This window comes from Echiichthys vipera, assembly GCF_963691815.1.
Source record: "Echiichthys vipera genome assembly, chromosome: 20".
NCBI classification, from domain to species: Eukaryota; Metazoa; Chordata; class Actinopteri; order Perciformes; family Trachinidae; genus Echiichthys; species Echiichthys vipera.
Window position 1 is genome coordinate 15,744,747 of NC_139845.1, and position 24,448 is coordinate 15,769,194.

At 39.7% G+C, this 24,448-nt stretch overlaps 1 protein-coding gene across 1 annotated transcript in view; it reads right to left on the reverse strand.

Moving 5' to 3' along the window:
* Positions 1-10,577: 10,577 nt before the first annotated feature.
* Positions 10,578-24,448, reverse strand: part of LOC310962392 (proton myo-inositol cotransporter-like) — a gene marked incomplete at both ends in the record, with an annotated part of 67,229 nt that continues 53,358 nt past the window's right edge. Inside the window, 6 exons of the mRNA XM_083934855.1 lie at positions 10,578-10,804; positions 11,867-12,019; positions 12,458-12,576; positions 14,304-14,429; positions 17,504-17,624; positions 17,725-17,888. Of these exons, the coding sequence (XP_083790981.1) occupies positions 10,578-10,804; positions 11,867-12,019; positions 12,458-12,576; positions 14,304-14,429; positions 17,504-17,624; positions 17,725-17,888 (910 nt within the window). The remainder of the gene's footprint in view (positions 10,805-11,866; positions 12,020-12,457; positions 12,577-14,303; positions 14,430-17,503; positions 17,625-17,724; positions 17,889-24,448) is intronic.

Sequence of the window (24,448 nt, forward strand, 5' to 3'; positions counted from 1 at the left end):
TAAAAGTTGATTCAGCTTACTTCTTGCCTTATTCTATTCGTTTTCCGATAGCTTGACGCTCCTTATTTCCGCCCTACGCTTTTAAAGTGGCTTTTTCATTGGTCGCGCCCCCGGTAAAAGAAAAGTGGTTACGTGATGAACGTAACCAGTAACCACGTAACAAACTAGTCTGTTACCACAGTGACTGTCTGTAGGTCAAAATGAATCCCTTCATACCTGACTTTATTATTATATATTATACGTTATTTTGAGTCTATCCAAATTGTAAATAATAAGACAAGTATTTATACAGCTGATATACAATATTTTTTCAAGTCACTGTGATTATATACCCTACCTTTCAATTTAATTTTTGTTATATTATTTATTTATTTAGTTTTTTTTTTAATTTCCTTTTATTTGAGAACTTAAATACTCTTTCTCCATACATTTACTTATGTTATGTCATCATAGTATAAGATTGTAATCATTGACAGGACTGTTCAATGACTGCCTTATATACATATGTTTACACTGGGGATCAACATAAGACAACAAGTTAGTAATACTGGATTTATTCTGAAATCTTGTTATTTTTTGTTGTTTATTATTTGATAGAATATCAGCTGTGTTTAAATAACCAAGGCAATTCAACCTTTATTTTATGAGAAAAAAAAAACAGCAAAATTAGAGGACATTTTCAGATACCTTGTAGTTATTGGTGATATTCTGGCACCTGGTGACAATTTACTTGATTGTTGGACACACCCTATTTATCTGGCAGCTCTCCTGGTTACTTTGCAAGATGGAAAGCCGCTCTAGGGTGACTGAAACCCTGAGACAGCAGGTTGTCCAGATGACGGCCAAAGGGATGACCCTCTCAGCCATTTCAAGAGTCTGTGATTTCAAGAATATTGAAAATTTTCAAGGACACAGATTCATTTAAATCCCTCAAAAAGGCCGGTCGTCCACGTAAAACAAGAGCACGAGAGGACAGGATTATGTGAAGACTCTCAATGGGAAGTTGGTTCAACACTGCAGCTGGTTCAGTGCTGAACAGGGAGAGGATCTGTCTCTGCACACAGCGTCTCGTGGTTTAAGACAATTTGGACTGATAGCCCGCTCTGCAGTGACCAAACCTCTCATCAGCAGAAAGAATAAAAAGACGGGACTTGCCTTGCTGAGGAGCATGTTGTGTGCACAGAGGAGAACTGGTCCAGAGTGCACTTCAGTGATGAGTATTTTCAATTTATTTGGGTCTGATGGGAAACATTATGTTCGACGTAGGACTGGGGAAAAACTGAACCCAAAGTGTGTTACCTCCTTCGGCAACATTTAATATCTCCACTGAAATTGTCTTCCTATCAGTTTTCATGCAAGTCAATTCCCCGTCAATGCCTTAAGCAGTTCCTTGAAGCTAAGAATATTGAAACAATAAAACTGCCAGCCCAGAGTCCAGATCTAAACTCCATAGAGAATCTCTGGAAAATCCTTGGCAACAAAGTAATGGCTAAGAAACCCACTACAGTTACCAAATTGTGGAAGAGACTGAAGAGGAATGGACTAAGATCAAACCAGAGCAGTGTGAGAAACTAGTGATGTCTTGTGGGCACAGATGTGCTGAAGTCATTCAAAGCTGTGGCCTCTACACTTCCTATTAATTTCTGAACCCTATAGACACTAAGACAACTTTGTTTATATCTTCTCTCATGACACAATGACCACTGTTCCCTAATTTTGAACATGCACAGCAGTAGTATAGCCACATTGGATAGTCTAACAAATTCAGAATTCTAAAAAACAATAGTATTTCAGAATAAATCAAGTTTTAATAAAGTATACTATATATATATATATATATATATATATATATATATATATATATATATATATATATATATGTACACGTGACTGTATAACCCATGGAGTGACGAACTAACTTCTATGTCATCTTCAGGGACTAACGTTACAGTTGTTTTTTATGGCATCCAAACAAATGTGTCATACAGTAACACTAATTTAGTATCCATGGAAATATATTGTTAGAAGAAACATTAACCACTGGCAACTTTTAAACAAGTAGTTCAAATACATTAGTTAATACAGCTATGAATTAACATATCTAAACCGCGCGTGAAAGGATAGTGAAGGTTCCTCGTGCATCTCTAACGTTAGTTAGCGTTAGATAGCTCACATTACCTAGCTAAAACATTAACTTGGCTACCAGTGTAACGGAACTTTCACACTCATATTAGCTATAACTTTGTTGTTTTCATACTCACTGCACCGTAGTCTTCATTTGTTGTAGTTAAAGCCGTTGAATATGAATTGGGTTGGTGGGTCAAGGTAAGAGAGGAGCGATTTAGGTCAATGACGTTAGCTGACATGCTAATGTTGTCGCTAGCCAAAACGTTAACTACAAAACGATTCATTGCAGGAACAGGGTTGTGATGAAGAAAGACGCAAAAAAACAGAGGGTGAGACAGCTAAATAGCATATCCATGTCTTAACAAGACAAGTAATAGTTATATTATTATTTGTATATCTATAAAGTGTGGCTCTTTTTTGTTGTTGCAGGAGTTCTTCGAAAAGAGAAAAATGCAACAGAAGTTGAAGAACCTGGGACTTGCTCTGCCAACATCCCCCCGAGGCACTAGTTCTGGCAGTATGGATCTGATGACTTTGTTCATCGTTAACCAGATTGCTGCAAAGAAAGAAAATAAAGGTGAAAAGTAATGGTTAAGTAAATAGTTATGGTTACCAAAATTCAAACAAAATAAGCTGAAAGGAAAAACATCAGTTCAGGAGAATAATGAAGGGTAACCTCCCTCCTTTATACTGTCTTTACATCAAACAAGTAATGCCTGAAAGCTATTCAAATGATGTACTCATAATGCAGGATGATGTATCAGACCAGACCCAGAAGGTACAGTGCATGAAAATAAAATATTTTAATTTCCAGTTGGTAAAACTTAAAATAACACTATTTGAAAATATGAATGCCCCGTGGCTTAAATGCAGTATGTAATCACAGTCTATACACCAATGTTCATCATTCCCTCAGTGTGGCAAATTATGCAAGTAAACAATGTTTGTTTTTTTGAGATCCTCCAAAAGTGGCAGTTCTTGGCAGCTGTAAAGGAGGATCCAAGCATAAGAGAAATGAGCCCCTGGTACTCCCTATGAGCCCCTGCTCTCCATCACAGCTGAGTCTTGTCGAGGGCCAACCTCAGTACAGGTAAAGCTGGAGAGTGGTTTGTTTTGTTACATCGGATTTTGACAGCATCGACCAGGTCTATCACTGTAGAATCAAATAAAATGTACAAACGGCAGCCTCTTATCGCAGTGGTGGACAGAGGCCAAAGATTATCCCATCACCTCACAAATGAATACTGAATAAATGTTTCATGTAAAACATCCATTGGCTATATTCTTTGTCAATGTCTAGTGTTCAAGAAACAAGGAAAAAGAAGCATGTTATTCCGCAAGGCTTCAAGTGTCGGCAGGTTAGTCACTTTCCAGCTATCTATATTACACTTTTTTGAGCATTTCTTATCCTAGGAAAAGGGTCAGCACAGTGGTGCAGTGGTTAGCGCTGTCGCTTCAGAGCAAAGGCCCTTCTGTGTGGTATTTTTCGTGTGTTAGCGTGGGTTTTCTCTCCAACCACAGTCCAAAGACATTCAGGTTAAATCATGTTGACTCTTAAATGGTCTGTAGGAGTGGATGTCAGTATGAGCATATCTGTGTGTCAGCCCTGTGATTGACTGGCGACCTGTCCACGGTCATGTGTTCGCTGCCCCTTGCCAAATGTCAGCTGGGATTTGTAAATGAGAAGCGGATGCAGATGATGAATGGATCTTAGGAAGATTAGCTGAACATGAACAAATGTTAGGACCCCTTGGCTAATGAATCACTTTTTGGCCTTCAGCTCTCACCAGTGCTGGAGTCAGCCTTTTCAGACAACAGTGCATCTGACTACCTGCCATCCACAACCAACCCCCTCAGCCCCTTCTCCTCCACCTCATCAGCTTCCTCAGCCCAAGGTGGTGTTTTTTTTATCAAACAAACTCTTATGAATTGAATCTCACAATGGTAACTGTGCATTTTTAATCTGCATGGATACATTTTATATAAAAATAAGTACATTTTAGGCCAAATCAAACTGGTCTCCGCAGGAATATTCCCCCAGCAACTGAATCTTCAGCTGAGAAGCCAGACACAGGCGCAGCTACCTCCCCACTGCTCGCCTCCACCCTGGGACACCTCAGGGCTGCAGACCAAGGTAATGAAAAACATATATATATATATATATATATATATATATATATATATATATATATATATACAGTATATATATATATATATATATATATTTTAATCCTTTTTAAGGAATACACATTAATTCATGGCTAAAGTGGCATTTATCACACAGACATGGAAACACTTGACATGACTATTGTACTACTGTGTGTACAAGGTACAAACTGCAAAAAATCTGCTTGGCAATCTACAGTAGTTAACTTTTAGCTGTACTCTGGTCGATAATACAATATAGATAATACAGTATAATATTTATTGAAGTTTATAAAAGTATGCACAGATCATACCTAAGCTATGTAGTCTCCCTAAGCATAGTATTTTGGCACACACAAAGCTTCCAACTGGCTTTATGTTGTGCTGTAAAACAGGTTATCATACTTTTGCATATAACACATAATATCACTGTTCAGCCTACTAGAATACTACTTTTCGTTTTACCTTAAAGTGATATTTTGCGAGGTTGCAAATGCATCTTGAGTAAAGCAGAAGGGCAAACTGGCAGTTATGTTAATTCAAGACCTGCAAATGTGCCAGCTAATGTCATCCCAGATGCAGACCTAAATAGTATTATTAACTGTGGATCTGTTTTTCAAGCGTATAGAACACATCTGCAAAATCACTGCTTAATACGACATTTGTAACATTTATTTATTATCTAGGAACCAATTAAACTCTGATGGCTCAATCTACCTGTCCTGGTTTTGCAGAATTATCAGGAGAAAACATTTAGATTATTGTATTTGGATATTATTGTTGGGAGCTAACCAAAAGTTCCTATGAAGTTTTGAGCATTCAAATGCAACAGTGTCTTTCCAAATATGATGATGCTGCTTTATTATGATTTTATTTTTGTTAGTTTCAGCCTTTCTTTCAGCCCAGAGTTATGACAGACATCATCCCCTGGTCCTGTGGATCAAACCCACCCCTCTACCACCTGGAGACACCTACAGCAGCCCTGTTCAGAAGTCCAGAGCCAGAGTGAGAACAACTTTAGAATTTGATGAAGCATTTCCTCTCTTGTCATTTTGTAAGCAATCAAAGCATATGCATGTTATCACAGTAGCACAGAGACCAGGGACCCAGCAAGACACGAGATTACCTTCTCTTTCAACCAACCAGAGGACAAGGAGCCCATTTTGGACTTCACTTTTCACCAGTCAGAAACTGAGCAGCAGTTTGAGGGAGATGTCTTTAAGGGCTTCAGTACTGAAGAATGTGAGAGAGAAGGTGAATACCGCTTGAAACTTTTACATAATCACAATGACCTTCTTGTTGAGGTTAACCTGAAATTTGATTTCAGCTTCTCATTTTGGGAGAAGAAAGATATACCTCAAAGATGAAACACCAGCACCACAGTAGGGTTTTACACATTTAACATAATCAGCCACTTTTTTTTTAACCATTGATGTATAATAGGCTTTGTTGTTATTCTTTTTTCCCCTCTACACTGTCAGAACTGTCCCTGACTCACAGTGCATGGAAGTGGAGGGAAGCAACCACATACATGTAAGTGTGTTGAGTTAGCCTTTTATTGCCACCAGGTGGTCATGTTTGTAAGTACCATGAAGCAAACATTGAACTGAATGAATAAAATGAAAATGTGCTGTAAGCATAAGACCTTTTAACCCGGTTCTCCGATCAACATGAGCTGTTGTATACTGTTGTATAGAGCTTCTAAGAGAATTTGTCAATTCATCCTGACAGAGGTAAATATAAGGGTACTGTGCACTGTTGATGTGTGGGCAGTTTCAGTTTACATGTTAATTCTGTTTTATTCACAGCCTTCCAACTGCAATGACATGAACTTTTGTAAGTTTCTTAAGCTTCTCCAATTAAGCTACTTCACTTAACTTTAATATATATATGCTTGAGAAAAGACAATACATTGAATAGATGTTTTTTTCCCACTCCTGCAGCATGTCTTGAATACAATAATGGCTCTGTGAATGGCTGTGAATACTCGCCAAGTTACTCTTGTAGGAGAGGTAACCCGAGTTCAGACTCCAATGCTGTAAGTTCAGTTACACTTGGAAATTTGTTCATGTTGCTGTTGAATTGGGACTGTGAAATCACATAAGGATAATAATTTTAAAAAAACACAGTTAGAGCTGCAGTAGAGTTTACATTATGTAACACACACAACATTTTTTTAATTAATCTTAGAGTTTAAATTACCACTGTGCCGGTAAGTGCAGCCATCCCTTTTTAATGATCATCATCCCTGAACACACACAAGTGCAATAGGAGCGGACAAACAATCCTCCAGGAAACACCTGACAGCGATGGATGTTCTGTGCCCAGTGCTGCTGATAAATTGTTTTTCCCATAATACACTGGATAGCCCTGAAAAGATTATTAGGTATCACTTCACTTGGTTTATTTCTGAATTTTACTACAACGCTGTTCTCTTTAGCAATATGCAAAAAAAAGGGGTACAGGAATGAGGAAGAGGAATGTAAAGCATGCCTATGTTGTTGTTATTTGTTGGTTTTCCTTTTCTTTTTCACATTCTTGATTAGGTAGTGTTGTTGGTGATGTATAGAGAGGATGAACATAGTAGTTTGGAGGGAATGGACGCTGGGGCAGAGGGTTGATTTATGTAACTGATTGAATATGGATTAATGTAGAATGTGAATAGGATTAGATAAGCATTCTGTCTTCTTCTTACTCTTTTTGGGTCAAATTCTGTTTAATATTTAACAAACACTGTTCCCTTTACAAACATACTTTAGGAAGAATGCTGTCAGCCATGTCTCCAGGCTGCCTCTTCATATATGGACCAAGCCTGTTGTGCAGACAGCCTTAACCCAGATCTGAGCTCACAGGGGAATCCAAAACAAAGACACAGCAAGCTCAGGCCTCTCACCCCGCTCGCGAGATCCAAAATGAACATCAGAGACAATCACAAAGTTACTGAGAATGTATCCTTCCAAGGTAAAGCCTTAGAAAGTACCCTTAATAGCCAACAGACAGGAAGCAACACAGCTCAGTTTGCGTCTCCTCAAACTCTGGCTCAAACTCAGAGCTCAGATCTGTGCAAATGTAAGAGAACATCCAATGAAACTCGAGATGCTGGAACTCAAACTGTCGACAACCCCACAGCTGAGACATGTGACATCTCGACTCAGTGCAGCATTGTCATAGACAGCGCAACCAAATCCACTGGGTTCAACTTGTGCCTGCCACCTGTTGATGTGTCAGTGCAGCTTCGGGCCACAGGGAGGCAGACTGATACTGTTGCACAGCCAAGTACACACACCCCTTCACCAGGCCAAGGAAGGAGTGGAGAGAAGCATACGCCATGGGCCAAGAACAAATCCACGGCTGGTTCCCTATCAGGCAGCAGCAGCATTATAAACAAATGCACTGCTTACAACAGTGATGGCAATGTGATCCGGCAGAGACCCAGAAAGCCATTTCTTGATGCTCTGAGCATGGCAGAGTGCAGAGGTATTATGTGAAAGTAAAAGATTGTCACTTCATGTGTAAAATGGGAAACTTAAGATTCAAATTCTGCAAATTCCACTGACGAAGACAGAAATGAACACGGGTATCTTATAAAATATGGATGTCTTTTGCTTCAGGTGAGGAGACTAGACAGTGCAGAAATGAGGGAGGGCAACAGTCGTCTGATTAAAGACCTCTCAAATGAAGTGAGGGAGGAGGTCACGTGCCACAGAGGCCAACAGACTCTCAGATGAGGCAGAGACACTTCAGGAAATGGATGATAATTTGCTCCTGCTCAGAGAAAGGAAGTAAGGTAGCTGAAAGAAGGCAGCAGGAAATGAAAAAAACAAAACATATATGTTCTGCACATTTTATTCAAAGCATTATATAATAGCTTGTTTTAAGCATATACAACACATAAAATGTTCTCACCTCTTTGTTCTATGTGTCCTATGATAGAGACACTTTGAAATAAAGTCCCAAAGCATTGCTCTGATTCCTTAGTTTATTTCTTTCCTCATATACATATTCCAGTGTTAAGATTTCATGAACATATTAAATCTTTATAGAATATAAACTCTAGCAAAACATATACAGCTTGAACAATAATCAAATATAGTATACAGCACTTTTTTTTTTTAGCGGTATTTTTGTAGTTCCTCGTAAACTGTAGAAACACACCTAGAAAAAAATTGCAACCTTTTCACCAGAAGTACACATTAAATGTCCTCACTGTGGTAGAGGACTGGATGTCAACAGCTGAAACAATGACGCTAAATATTTGGTCAACACGTGTTTGATTACACAATCTGTGCTATGGAGCTTCTTTTTACAACCTGTAATAATACTTTCGGTACAAAACTAGTTTGTGTGGTTTTTAAGACAACTCATCCTGGACCCAATGGAAATCGAACAGATAAAACAATACTTTCACATTTTGAGTTATAGCCAGCTATTTTTCTCTACCTTTATGCTTCCTAATGTGGGTGTTTTGAAGTCATTTTAATACTTTCCTGCCATTTATGAGAACATAACACGGCACTAATTCCTGTTATACTGATTTCCCAAGGCATCCATAAATAAATGTGACACCTTGAAAAAAACAAAAATATCACAACACTTGATGAAAATACCTCATTGAACTTTGACCGATCACCGAGAATATCATTACCATGTGCCACAGCATTGATGAACAGCTTCTTATTTGAAAAGTTTATTAAAAAGAGGTATTATATCTTATTAATTTGTGATGTGTTATGACTAATGTGTCAAAAATGATGGCCTGTCCTACACCTGTTTTTTTGGCACATAAACAGTCTGTTAATGCCTTGTTCAACAGTTTAGCTACCCCGTAGTATAATGTGTATTGGACTAACAAGTTGTAACCTCACAAGATTTCACACATTTTTACAGAACGACATTTGCAAATTACGCTAAAGCCTACTCCTCGACTCTTGACACGATAACCACATAAATGATATGCTCTGCTATTTGTACATAAGGCTATGGAGGAAGACAAAAATCAAAAAACGATCGTAAAAAAACAAACAAACATTCCATCACGGGTAAAATACAAATATGTACATGAAAAATAATAAAGCTATATAGACCTAGTCATCATAACATGATAGAATACATCCACTTAAGGACTTTGGACTGAAAAACAGCCATTGGGGACCTTCACAATACACAGGCACTAGTATTATCATGTTTAGCATAGAATGAAATACTTAAAATACAAGTGAAGTCTCAATCATAAAACCATGGTTTCATCTCCCACTTTCTTTGCTGGACATTACATGTTAAATACCCAGGTTTACAACATGAGGTGTAGGTGTTGACAACCTAGCAACAGAGGGACATGAGACTACTTCACATAGTATTATATTTAAAAAAAACACAACTTTTAGAGGCAGGTATGCAACAGAATTGCAGGCCTGACACAACCACAAAAACAGCCTATGAATAATATTTAAACTAATAAATATTATAACTTTTATTCCTTTCAGTGCTATTAGATTGGAGAGCAGTTTTGTTTAGGCACCGACTGACAATGCAAGTTTTCTAAACTTGCACAATATACTGTACATCTCTGGTGTTTGCTTTTCATAAAAAAATATCAGCAAGACCACAAACTAAGACCATCATCAGATGAGGAACTGACATTAGTGTGCTGTGCTACGAGCTTAAACGACATGTAACTGAGACGTGTTTCATATAGAAAGGCATAATGGTACCGTACCAACCATAGGTCACAAACGCTGTCGTGTCAACAAACGTTTTGTGGATGCACAAACCCGGTTTTCAAGACCACATTTACTGTAACTTCTTAAATGGAGTTCTCACATAATGCTGTAGGACGGCTGTGTCATGTTTTACTTTTTATACTGTATGTACAACATGTGTATAAATCATGAATAATATCTAGTCAACAAGTGTACCAAATATTAGGAACATCTTACTGAGTCGGTGGACTCAGAGGAAATGTCCCTTGTATTTTGTACATGAAGTGTTTCCTGTCCAATATTCACGAAAAAGACACTTTTCTGTATGCGTTTCCTAATTGAGATATTAGTAGTGCGTTTGACGTCAGTTCACCCTTACTTCAGAGAATGGGCTGACACCCCCATGACTTGCCATCGATTTTGGACTCCGCAATTGACTGAATTGGAAGAGAACTTATTCACAACGTGATACAAGCAAAAGGCCTTTTAAACTGTGATGCTGACCAGTGGCTCCTTGGCTCACACACACAAACACACACACACACAAAAAAAAGAAAAATATTACATTGCACTCTGCATGTATGTAAGAAAACACTCAAACTCTTCCTAGTCTACGTCAGATGCGTCGTTGTCCGATAGGTGGTAGTTTGAACCTTTGACTCGGATGTATTCGACCTGCCGTCCCTCGTCTGAATCGGAGGCGCCGCAGGAACAGAGCTGGTTTTCGAACAGCGCTTCGATCTCCTCCAGACGCCGGGCTTTGGTCTCCGGCAGGCAGCCGTAGATGAAGAAGAAACCCAGCAAAGCCAAACTGGAGTATAGGAAGAAAGCTCCTGGGAAGATGAAACAAAAGAACACTCTGTCAATAGGGACAGCCAGTCCACAAACACGAAGCACGCTGCAGTGACTTTCAAGAGTTGTGTCGCTTTTTATACATACCTTTGTTTTCATTCATTTACAGGAAAAGACAGTGGCTCCTGAGGGCAGCTAATGGATGTTACCTGCACATGAACGTCAGTGGAGGTGTGTGTGTGTGTGTGTGTGTGTGTGTCTGTGTGCTGTGTGTCTGTGTGTCTGTGTGTTGACAAATGAAAGTGTTTTACCAAATTGAAATATTACGTTCAGGCTCCTGGTCACCGTACAGTAAATTGCATTACAGCGGTATTAACAGAAGAAGACAAGACTTGGTAAGGTGAGGAACATGTATTCCTACAGAGGCACGGTGACAAAGGTTTAATGAGCTTTCCTGACCACTGTGATCTCTATTTTCTCTGTGTCATAGCAGTACGCTATTTCTGAGGTACAATCGGCATTATGCTAAATACCATTATCATTTCTATGGCAACATCATTATGTTTTTTCAGCTTTGACATCGTTTTGCGTTCTTGGTAAACAATCTTTATAAACCGCATGAATGGATGAACGATTTCAATTGATCATTAACCCGCTGCTTCTCACGACGCCACAACAATCACCCCTTACACATCGATTGCCAGCTCCAAGAAAGGCCAGTCCCTTCCTGTCTGAGGAGAAACCTGCTGCTGAGCCACATTGACTGAGGAGGTATGGAAGGAGAAAAGGTTGGAAACACATCGGGGGATCAATCAGCTGTCACCTCCTTATGTTTTTTTTTTTTTTTAACGTAAGGATAAGGATAAGGATGTATGCTAGGCATGTTACACAAGATCTGCTAAGAGCTATATGAAAGGATTGACAATTGGATGAGGAATGACAGCATCGATCGCTGGTGGTAAGTGTTCCTGACAGGAGTGTTAAGTCTGATCGACATTACCTGAGCTCAGCTTGACTGGATATATATAAAAAATAAAATCGTTTGCTCAGCTCAGTTCAGTTTCAGATCAGTTTGTTCAAAATTCTGAAGTGCAAAAACTGACCATAGTAGGTGAAGTACTGAGCCAGGTGGAGGAAGGTGAGAGACACCAGGATGTTGAAGGTCCAGTTGACTCCGGCGGCACAGGCATTCCCTGTGCTCCTCGCCCACAGAGGGTAGATCTCTGAATTGATGGTCCATGGCATTGGACCCATCCCTGAGAGAGAGAGAGAGAGAGAGAGAGAGAGAGAGAGATAAGAGATGAGCCTGTTGTATTACTTTATGAGAGGATGAAGACGAGTTTATACTGGAGGCTTGTTGGAGAAGTATAGTACATCATCTACAATTCCATGACAGCTGGGCAAACTCCATCTGCTGGGGAAGATTGTCTGAGATGATTGAAAGCCTCTTAATGGAGCTTGTGGTGAGAGTGTTGTTTTCAGGGTCGAGAAAGAACCATCCGTCTCGACTAACCCTAACCCTTTAAGCAGGTAAAAAGTAAAATGTCAGAGAAGGGGCTGGAAGCACATCTACTCTTTCTCTCTCAGGGAGAATTTCTGGATTTGGCCTCGCCCCGCCCACCGCTGCAATACCCATCAAGGTGACCAACCAAATGGGAGAGAATAGGTGATGCTGACGTAAAATAAAAGTGTACCTGGAGCGAAAGCAGCCAGGTACAACACCAGACCCAGTAAAACCAGCCAGGAGTAGGAGGTTGGGCAGTAGTTGTAGGCCCAGTAGGTCTGATCTCTCATCAAGCTGGAGTTGGAGCATCTGGAGGAGCACACACTGGATCTCAATTCAAGATGGAATGGGTTGTTTCAAATTCCAAGGAGACTTTTTTTTGATACATTTAACAAGACACAACAGGTGATGAGGGTTACATGAATAATAGATTTCACCATAAAACTTCCCCAGTTGATTACTGGCATTAAAGTGAAATTCTGGTGTAAAATCATCCCGGGCTCTTATTAGGCAAATACACTCATCAAATAAGCCTTTGAGACAATTTTTTTCATGTATGAACTACTAACGGAGAAATCCGGGGCAGACGCTATCAGTCGCTAACAGCCAAATGCGGCTAACATGGATTAGCTCGGGGCAGCAAGTTGAACGCATTAAAACGGCTCTTTTAACCACTTACACTGCTCCAAATAACACCAAACCTCTGCAGTAGCATGAGAAGAGTCCCAACACATTAACCGAAGCACCAACAATGTAGCTAGTGTTAAAAGAGTGTTTTGAAAGACTTACCTACTGGCTCCGTACCAGCTTCTCCTCGTATTAAAGTCCCTTTAAGTTGATTGCCAAATGCAATCCGAAAGGAAGGAGACTATTGATGATTTATTCCAGCAAAACACGTAAACATTGTGGTTTGTGGCAGTTTGGTGAAATATAAGTTAATAATAGATGGTAAAAGGTTCGGATAAGTCCCGCACAGCTTTTCGTGCAGCACTGAAACATCAGGGAGCAGGGGGCTTGTTGTTGCTGGAAGACGCACAGTGAGTGCAGGCACGGGTAAAGACGACTAGCCTGCATCTTGAAGTGAAGAGAGACAGAATGTTTGCATTTTTTCCCGGCTGCAAAACAAAAATGAAAGCTTACAACCCAGAAACTTTTCATCGGCTGCCATTGCGGTACGATGACCGTGCTCTTATAAACCAGTGGCTTATTGTTTTGAATCTGGATATCGAGACCACGGTCGAGACGCTTAGGCAGAGGGATTACGGTGTCTGGGGCAAACATTTGGAAAAGCACGAATACATAATTCCTAGAAGAGGTTCGGACTTAAAGAAAGCGTGCTTAAAGAAGAATGCCATTCCATGAGTGCAGCACCCGGCTACAGATAGACTGGAGGTAAGGATATTTGCTTATTAGTTGTGTAATATACGATGGGTTAATGTGTAGGGACTCTTATCATGCTACTGCAGAGGTTTGGTGTTATACTGAGCAGTATTAGTGGTTAAAACAGCCTCTTTAGCGTGTTCAACTTTCCGCCCCAAGCTAATCACTGTTAGCTGTTGCCGGCTGTTAGCGCCTCTCCAGGAAACCTCCGGTAATAGAACATACACGGAAAAAAATGTCCCGATGGCTTATTTGATTAGTTTATTTGCCTAAAAATAGCCTGGGGTGATTTTACACCAGAATTTCACTTTAAGGCAATTCGTTTTCATAAATTTTATTTGCTAAATTAGGTGTTATGCTAACTTTTGGGGAATTTAGGAGAAATCTGCAGGCTCAAAATAGACAAAGTGTCTATGAAACACCTAAATGTGTATTAAATTTTCTTTCCACTAGTCTTACAAATATTATAGAAGCAACATAGGTCCAAATCTCAGTAATCATCGCATGAAAAAACAATGTTTTTGCTTATACTGTCTTGCCTTAGCCAAAACTCTAAATATATATTCTGAACCTACATTATCAAAATATTTCCCACCACAGCGTAGCCCCTGCTGCTCCATCTTAAACACATACTAGCCCAGCATCCTGTGACTCACCTGCCCCATGCCGCTTGCTCGGTGGAAGCCTTATTGACTGGCACACAGGAGGAGGTGAGGAGCGCTGAGACATTCTCACGGTAACAGAAACCACATCCAGGGTCCAGCATGCACGGCTCACACAGTCTGCAAGTCAAACAGCAGACACATTAACTATAATGTCCCTGAATACAATCAACAATACTGCATGCAGCCCCCGAAATAACATTCCTTTACTTTTCACAAACATACTTTAAAAGTATCGTATTGAGTTGCAGTACAGCTCTAAAAATACACTTACCCACAGATAGTGCTTCACAAGATGGAACAGACAACAGCATTCCACCCACTCTAACTGAGACTCCAATTAAGACTCAACTTCGTACCCAAATGAAATAACTCTATGGTCTGTTCCCCACGTACAGGAAGTGATAAATCAAAATTAAAAGAAAAATACAAACGGTGTGGGATTCATCATCATTACATCTTTATCCTGTCCTATCAATTCAAATGGCTTTATTAATTGTTTATAAGTTAACATGGTACATTTTGTCATATTGTCATTATCTCTCTGTTATGTCTTTGCTTTTAAAAGCAGTCTGCATGTTAGAGCTATTTCTATTTTTTCAAGGGCACAGTGCAGTTCCAGTTTGTGGTTGTTATCCTGATGGAAGTGCATGAAATGTGTATTTTGTTCCAGAGGTCTATTTTTGCAGGCTGTAGTCTCCCTGTGTGCAGGGCACCTTGCTCTGATTTCACACTGAGGTCAGCTAGATGAAAATAAAAGCATGCATTAGGATACCAGTGGGACGCACAAGTAACTGGTGAAGGAAGGTGAGTAGAGACATTCAACAGCTAAGCTTCAGCTCAGATTTAAATGATGCTATTTGGAAGTGTATATTATATTGATCTTATACTAAAGATAACACATGATGTAAGTGCATATTAGCGAAGCAGTTGTGGCTACATAAAAAGTGTACAAAGGGATGATTTAAACAGTGTGTTTATCTGCACTTACGTAAGCTGCACAACTTCACTGTGTGGAAGTTGGTCCTCAATGTTACTGCATCAGAGTTTTTGCCAGGCTTTAGCCTCTGTCTTCTAACACAATATCATGTATGTATCCATCAATTGCATACTTTTTACAGGGTAATTGTTATAAACCAGTCGGTTCGAAAAGGACGGATGGGCGATACGGCTAAAATCTCTTCATATCTTCATAATATGTAGCACGTTTACTGGTAATTCAATAAATAGTCTATATGAAATAATCATTTTTTATAATTCTGTGTGAGTGAAACGCAGTAATATGGAAAATATATACAATAGATATTTTTGTATCATTGGGATAATATGGGCTAAATCTTAACATTTCATCCAGCAAAATCAAATACAGGAATTATGACCCTGCTTTTGTCTACATCTTTTTGAAATAACGAACATATTGTTTCAAAAATTACTAAGAATTGTGAGAGGTCAATTTGCTAACAATATGACTGTAAACTGCATATACGCCATCCAAGAATGGAAATGATATGTACAGGCATAGCAACAGTACATTAACTAAGTGAGCTTAGAAAAAGTACAATTATTCATTTAAAGGTAGCATATCCAAGATATTTCATCATTTTCCAGGCAAGTGACCCATTGTCAAACCCCACTGGAGACACATTAATAAAAATACACCCTTAAATCAGACGCCCTATCCACAATGAGTGTGAAAGGCCTGTGGTGGTTCTGCTGCTGCGGTCAGCGAAGAGATGTGTGGGCTCGTATGGAGTAAAGTGAACTCAATGAAGCCAATACAGTGTGGTAAAAGCACTCATCTCTTCAAATTACCCCTTGTGTGTGTTATAGTGTGTGTGGGTGCTGGACAGTGAGTCCATTAGGCGTTGTTTGTTGTTATGATGAAAGGCCGTCGTTACACAGGAGTTTCATCTTGTGTCTGTGTAAGTGAGAGTAAATTGGGACACGGAAGCATCTGATCCCTGGCTTGGACCAAAACACACCGTCTGTCTCTGTGTGTGTTTGCCCTTTGTTGCTAATAGCGACAATGAAATGAATTGCAGCTGATTCAGTCCTGAGGTTTGGGAGATGATAAAATTCAAATAGACATGCACAATATTTACTCAGCATCTTTACAGTAGTGTTTCCATGACAACCCATTGCTTTATCCTGTTATTTATAAATCAGTCAGAGAAATAGAATGAGAGTGGAACAGACCTTCCCATTCAAATTAATATAGCAGGACGGTCAGCGCGGCAGCCATTTTTTTATGTGTGCCATTGCAAAGACCTATGACAGTTGTAGCGTGATAACTCATTCTATTTCTATGGTTAATGCACAGTGCTGAGCGCCATTTTCTTTTGAACTAGTCAGATGACCATGGCTCACAGGTCAATTTCCTTTCTACTCTCATTCTATTTCTGTGAAGGAATCACTGGTTACATGTTGTGTCTTGAATAATATGACTCAGGCTCATCTTCCTGGTGGGACTGTGTATATATATGCTAGTACTAATTTTCACCTAGAAATCTGCATAAAAATATGTTTTAAAACTTCACCACAAAAATCCTTTTAGAAGGATACCCTATAGGAACCCTTAATCCTCTGAGGCTCTCCACCACTAAGTGTGCCCTCCTGCACTTTGGATTCTGACACTGCAAAGTACTGAGTGCTTTTACAAAGACCAAAAGTGCTCTAAGGTGGATAGTGGTCTTTCCATAGCTCTTTGTTTTCATCTAAACCTGTGCAAAATGTGATAAAAGGTGAATAATGACACTAGTGAGGGGCTGGTGCAGACTAGGGGGAAAAACAGCAGTAATCGTTAACACCCACACACCCTTTGAATGCTTAAAAAGTATCTCATTATTAAAGAACCAGCTCAATCCTCAGAGGGCACCTGAATGTTAAACTGTTCCATATCTAAACATTGTTAATCTTTTCCCCCCCTTTATATCGTTGAGATGGCAATTAGCAGCGGGAGTAATTCTGGGGCTCAAACTAATCAATTGTAGGTCCTGAGCAGTTTTAACAGCTTTTATTTGGATTGTACCATCAGGATGAGTGCCATCTTCAGCTTGTGGTTTGTAATTAACGGAGATAATAAGTGTTCATTGTTTCATAGCAGAGGAGACAGTTTTCCAGCGGCAGTGGGTCTATTGTAGTTTAATGAATGCTTCTTGGAACCAAACTGAGCTCTGTGTACTGTATGTACTTACTGGTATTTGGAACAGGTGGAGTTGGCCATAGATGGGTCTAATGGGTGGAAGGTGACGGGAGGACTGTACTGGGCAGACATCAGAAAACCGATGGCCAGCAGACTCAAACTCAAACATGTACCTGTCAGAAGAATGATGCACGTAGTATGCAAGAATGATTGTTAGGATTTGTAGTCATCGCTACTATACTGTACATGATGTGAACATTTTTATTGCCTTACCTATGGCACTGCCCAATGTGAGCTTCCTCCGCCCCACTCTCTCCACCAGCCACACTCCCACCAGGGTAAACAGGAAGTTGGTGAGGGTTGCGAGTCCAGCCAGCCAGATCGCAAGCCTGTCGTCTCGCACTCCTGACATCTGCAGGATGGTGGCGCTGTAGTACCTGTGGGACACAAAGAAGATAAATGACTAACTGTCATTGTGACATTAAAACACCAGTCTAATGTACCAGATAAAGAGCCCAAGAGAAGCAACGTTAATGAATCAATTTTGGTTAATTACAACTTATCATACATCATATTTTTGTAGTTTTTCTGTCAGTTACAACACTTTACTCCTTAGATGTGTCTTAAATTTTGTAAAAAAGGTAAAAACAGGTTAGCCTGATTATTTAAAGGAATAGTTGGGGTGTTCGGGAGTGGTTAGAGCAGTCGCCCCATATACAGAGGCTGAAGGTCCTCCGACCTGGCTAAGCTAACTGCCATATGGCTGTAGCTTCACATTTAGTATACAAGCATGAGAGTGGTATTGATCCTCTCATCTGACTCACCGCAAAAATGTTAATAAGAGTATTTCCTAAAATGTTCATCTATTGCTTTGAACTACTTAATTTTGAGGTAAAACGGAAGTGTGTCCACCCAAAATGGTCAGGAATGACCCTTCATTGCACAGGAAAACTACAGCAAGTATAAGTTACTGATGAAAACTATGGCCAAGACTACAAAAGATTATTATTCATAATTATAATAAGCCAAAACACTCCTCACTACATGGAACAAAGACAAAACAATATTCTAAAAAAGACATATACAACATCATTAGTGGAGACAAGTCAATAAAAAAAAAACATAACCTCTATTATTAAGTGCCAACCACTCATCCACCAATCACAGCCTCTCTAGGTGAATACCACCCTCTTGTCTACAGACAGTTAGGATCGGCTATAAATAGCCTCTCGCCAGTCACTTTCAATGGCCCTTTCCTCTCCCTCTCTTTACCACCTCTCATACAGTATAATTATACTTTCAACTCCGGCACCATGTTGCTCCATGTAGGCAGATTACCTCCAATCATCATCAACAAGGTTCTAAACAGGCTGGGGTCAACAATACAGACACCTGCATGGGGTCTTCTTCCCACTTCAACTATGATATTGTGTAACGCAGAGGGACAAAAACATGAAAAGTACACATGATGGCTGTACAAACACATACAGCTGCAGGGAAGGGATCTACTCAAGGTGTCATTATAAAAAGGATGTGCTTGATTCTCACCACGGAGGCATGTGCACATAAGCTGTATATAAACACAATGAGTAAACCTGTAGAGAACGCAAATAAAAAGAAGGTCTAACACTCATTAAAGAAAAAAAATTGTCTCCCGCATTGTCTGTCTCTGTGTCTCAACAGGCAACTCAGAATTAGCACACTGCTTTTCATCTCTTTATACGAATTATCTCCCTCTTGCTCTCTCTCTCTCTCTCTCTTCCCCAAAACAAAGACATTCAATTGAGGGATTAGCATAATAACTTTTTACATTCCTGCCATGGTATTCAGTCAGACAGGACGAGAGCAGAAAAGGAGATGAGATGGCATGACATTCTGGTTGTTAAAGCCTGACCTATTAGCACTCGTTTTGGCAGTCAGCCACTAGAGGAGATCACAAATATCCTGGCCACAATTATTGAGACTCACAATATTATCCCAATAATTATCAAAATATATTCAAAACTGACTTGCAAATATTTTTATCCCATCACACATGGGACACACACATGAACATTTTACTGAAAAACAAACAACCTAAAAGAGAACCATAAATCATAAGGCCCCCCTGATTAAAAATGTCTTTAAAGTCACCACACAGATCACAGAAAGAGCCATTTTTACATGCATACAGCCTATTACAGAACAGATTTACATAAGCTGTTGTTGTTGTTGTTGTTGTTGTTAAATACATGCACAGGGATGTTAATTGTACATGCAACAAATACTAAGCTACATCAAATGAGAAGATGGATTTTCATAACATAAAATAAATTCTACTTGATCTGAACTGTTACTTATGAGCTGTGGCCAAATTAATGTAACAATTAGAGGAAAAACTGGAGTCAATTCGGCGGTCAAGTCACTCATGAGGATATCCATGATATAGTTACGATTATCCTGCAATCCAATAAAAACAAGTATTGTTCCATCCCTATTGGTAGGTGATAAAACTTAAAGACAGCTTTATTATCCACGTGCAAACTTGGATGTGATGCCAGTGCTCGCAAACAGACACAAATATTTGCACACACTCAAAAACACACACAGACGAAATGAGTTGATTTGCCGCAGCGGCAGGAGTAAAAGCACTATTTCTGTTCTCAGCAGGGCAGCCTGCTGTGTTCCATCTCCAGCCCTGCATCTTACTGATTGCGCGCACGCACGCACACACACGCGCGCGCACACACACACATACACACACACACACACACACACACACACACACACACACACACACACACACACACACACACACACACACACACACACACACACACACAGTTCTGTCTTAAACTACTGTGAATAATAGCCTGCAGAAACAAAGTGCTCATTTTTCTGACCAATTTGCCAAGAAGTGCATCTTGTGTTAAAAGCATCTCGGATATGGCGTCTTCAACTTAAGGGCCTCCAACTGACACTCAAGTGCTGAACTTGTCCCTGTGTTATTCTTATTATCCATCCTCTGCACCCTTGTATAATCTGTGTTATCCTGTGAAAAGTGTTCAACTGTTATTCTAGAAAAAGATGACTGAATTGCTATTAGCAGGACAAATAATGTATCATATTAATAATAATAACGCATTTTATTTGAGGGCGCCTTTCAAGGCACCCATGGTCGCCTTACAATCCATAGACGGATACATGCTCAGAGGTAAGAACAGCACAAACACATACAGTAAACATCAGTGAAGACAAGCAAACAAAAGACATGTGAAGGACAGACATACAGTCCACGTATGCAGTGTCATTTCTAATTGTGCTAATTCCATGTGTCTCCTCGCAGATCTGCAGAGAGTATCAGGTTTGTTTAAGAGGGTGCTATTCTTCTGCTCTTCATCTCACAGCCTCGGCGGAGAAACTGTTGGGAGAGAAACTGAAACTTTGGTACAAAAGATCAATACATGAAGAAGTGCTGCTGCTCGGTACTCTCATGGAAATGTGTCCCTAGATGAGAATGCATCATTATAATGGGAACACACAGAACACTGTGCTGAAGAATGTGCTCAGTATTTATTTTGGCATAATCGTTAAAATTCTTCAAAATGGCATATTGTTCATTTCTGGGAGTCAGTGTTGTTTGTATTCCTACCAAAAATATGTACTTTGATGACTTCTTTCTTTGTGAAAGGAATCTGACTGGCGTTTTTGTTTTGGAAATGCATTTCAATTGTTGTGACAGTGACTGGCAATAAGTCAAACCTCTTCAGTTGTTTTTAGGTTTCTGTGTTTTTCTCCATGATATTCATAATATTCATGATCTTTAAGTTTTTGTTAGCAGTGCTGCAAGCCTGAATGAGACCGGTTGAAGCTGTCACCCCTGATAGAAAGTGACAGCGATCAGTCTGAAACACCCATCAACACACATCTCAAAGTGACAAGAAACACTCCCAGGCAGGACCTGAAAGAGAAAGAGCTCTGAGGTAGTTCCAGATGTCTGATAAAATGTCAGACAACATATACTTGTATTCGTCATTTTGATCCTCTAAGACGCAGAGAAGTCTTTCACAATAAACTTAAAAAAGATTGCATTCATAACAACTCTGAGTAGAACGATTATTAAACAGATAGGGAAACTGGCTTTAATGAGTGGATGTCTGGAGGAGGGGGGGGGGGGGGGGCAGAGTTGAGTCAGGACTGGATTTGGTCCAATTACCTGGACCTCTGGGAGTGCAGTGATTTCATTAACTGCACCGAGAAGATGAAAATGGAAATACTGCAGCGATTATGCAGCCATTCTGTGCCTTTACATTCTGACGATGAACGAAAGGGATGACGTCAATCACGATAAACGCTCACAATAAGCTGATGGATTTCCATTAATGGGATAACTGTAAATAAGAAGGGAAATCTACAGAGTCCAAGGCACAGAAAAGAATGAAACTGTTTTTTTTGTTATCAATTATTTTAAAAACAGGTAGAACAATTATGATAATGATAACAGTAAATCTACCCTCTTTACCGCTAAAAAAAGTTCAGACAGGAGTCAATGTTACAGATACTGTGTCTTTTGAATAAACTATGTTAACTTGGTGTCCCTTTAGCGAACGAGTTAAGCTAACAGGCTAACACGTTTGCTAACAGACAATAAGCAAACCCAATAGCTCGGGAAGCCTATTTTCCCTCTTTAATAACTTTTATGCAACGTTATATGGTATGAAATATATTTGGTTTGATAAAGTAGACGGAACACTAGAGAGAAATTAGCCTTGTGAGTTAACAGTTAGCTTGCCAGCCAGCAACTAGCCCTGCAAATATCTATTCAACCAAGTTTCCAGCCCCACCAATTATACATTGATGCAGATGTCACTAAGTGCTATGTTCCTAGCATAAAGCATACATTTCCCTCAGTTACAACTGCACATAGTATTTTAACCTATACTTCATTGAGTGAAATAGCCCTCAATTACAGAAGCTGTTATTGAGAGCCATTGACAGCGGGAAAAACAAGTGTTCAAACCTAACTCACCATCATTACTGTTAAAGAAATGTATGAAATATTATAAGTGTTCTTTTCATGCATATAATCAAAAGTGTTTGCCCCAAAGAGTTGGGTCCAAAGTATGTGCCAGCATGTCTGCACCAATTATATTTACCACCTATGGCCTTGTGGAAACCTTGAGTGGAAGATATAACAGGTATATAACTGGTTAGTGATTAACTGTTTGAAGCTTGTTGAGCAAAGACCACCTGTGACCTTGTGGAAACCTTGAGTGGAAGATATAACAGGTATATAACTGGTTAATGATTATTTATGTACTCTTTTGTAACTGGTTAAATGATTATTCATGTACTCTTTAATAAAAATACATGGAGGGGAGCGGAACGTCAGAAGGGAATTTGCAGAGGGACAAGCCAGGCAGAGCTTGTTGACCTCCTCCCTTCTCCGTGTCGACACGTAAAAAGTCTCTGGTCTCTGACTTGTGATTGAAAGGGGTTACTTTTGTATAGGAAGTAACCAGGAAGTCTCTGAGTGTTGTTTTGTCAAGACAACAGAAAATATTATTGACAATTACACAAAGCCAATAATAACATGTTCAAAGGAACCACACAGTGCCCTGGTAATAATCCATGATTATCATGTTGTATTAAAGTAATTTAAATTTGACTGGACCCCCACAGAGTGATCATCTTCCCCTAGCTGTGCAGATAGAAAGCATACATCAGAGAGATTGAGGGGAGTCTCATGCTCCATTTCTTGCACATACATTCACACACTGAACAACAGAGATGTCATCTTTCTCGGTCCCACAAACACACACACACACACACACACACTGTCTTTTATATAAGAGACCCAGTCAGTGCGAAGCTAATAGGAGAAGGTGTGATCTGGCCCTGACCCCGGTTCGAAAATGGAAACATGGATCCACACTCCTGTCACACTTCTACTCCAAACGTCTCATTCGGCACATTAAAGTGACAACACAGACGTCACACAGGGAGAAAGGAAGATGCAGTGGAAAAGAGAAATAAAAGACACGAGAAGGAAAGAGAACCTCATAAAGCAGAAGCTGTAGGGAGTGAATGGGTTGAGAGAGTGACAGGTGTAAGAGAAAATACAAATTTCACAGCTGTATTTAGTTCTTGTATTGCACAGCACCAACCTGTCAGGTAATCATTTACACATCTCACCAGCTAAAAGTGGAATAAATCTGATCCCTGAAACCAGACTTTTTTGAGAGTGCTAAGTCTGTCAGTGTCTACTTCACACCTCCACTGAAAACACAGTGATTTGCACAGGAGATACAGCAGTCGAGTACATAAGTAACACTTCAAAAAATGAATACAGGCCTGATTGCTGTTTCTCATTTAGCTAATTTAAATAGACAATAGACATGTTTTCGCTTGACTCCGTCTCCCTCTTGCATTTGCTCGCTCCCCGCTGTTTTTAGCCTATTTCACATGTGTGATGGAGAGGACGCTGCTGACTCACAGTTGACATTTACTAACACATTACAGGATCCTCTTGGAGGCGGCTGACTGTTGGGAGTATGCAACGTGTGGTCTTAAAGGATTAAATGCGGGCTTTGCATTTTTTTCCAGTTTACACATTTCAAATGACACTTTACATTTCCTCAAACCACTTTCCAAAGTAACCCATACATTTAAAGGTTTCTTTGACACCTTTCAGACGGAGTCAGTTTTCAGATAATACTAGAGCAGTATAAAAACGTTTACACCGTTACAAACTCCTGCCATTATGCGAGATACATTATAACTGTGTGTTTATACATAGCTGAGATACAGTCATTTGAGAGGTGGCGTAGTGATTACTTGCAGGTTGTGCAGTGGCTACGCCCCTACTCTCCCTCCTAGTTGGCTCAGTAGGCCATTATCATCTATTCTATTAGTAAGCTGGATCTCAGTGGTCACTGTCAACTGCTTGACCCCAAGCTGTAAGATGTAGTATAAAGCATTACATGGGTTAGGAGTATTATAAGACCGAAAGAAAGCT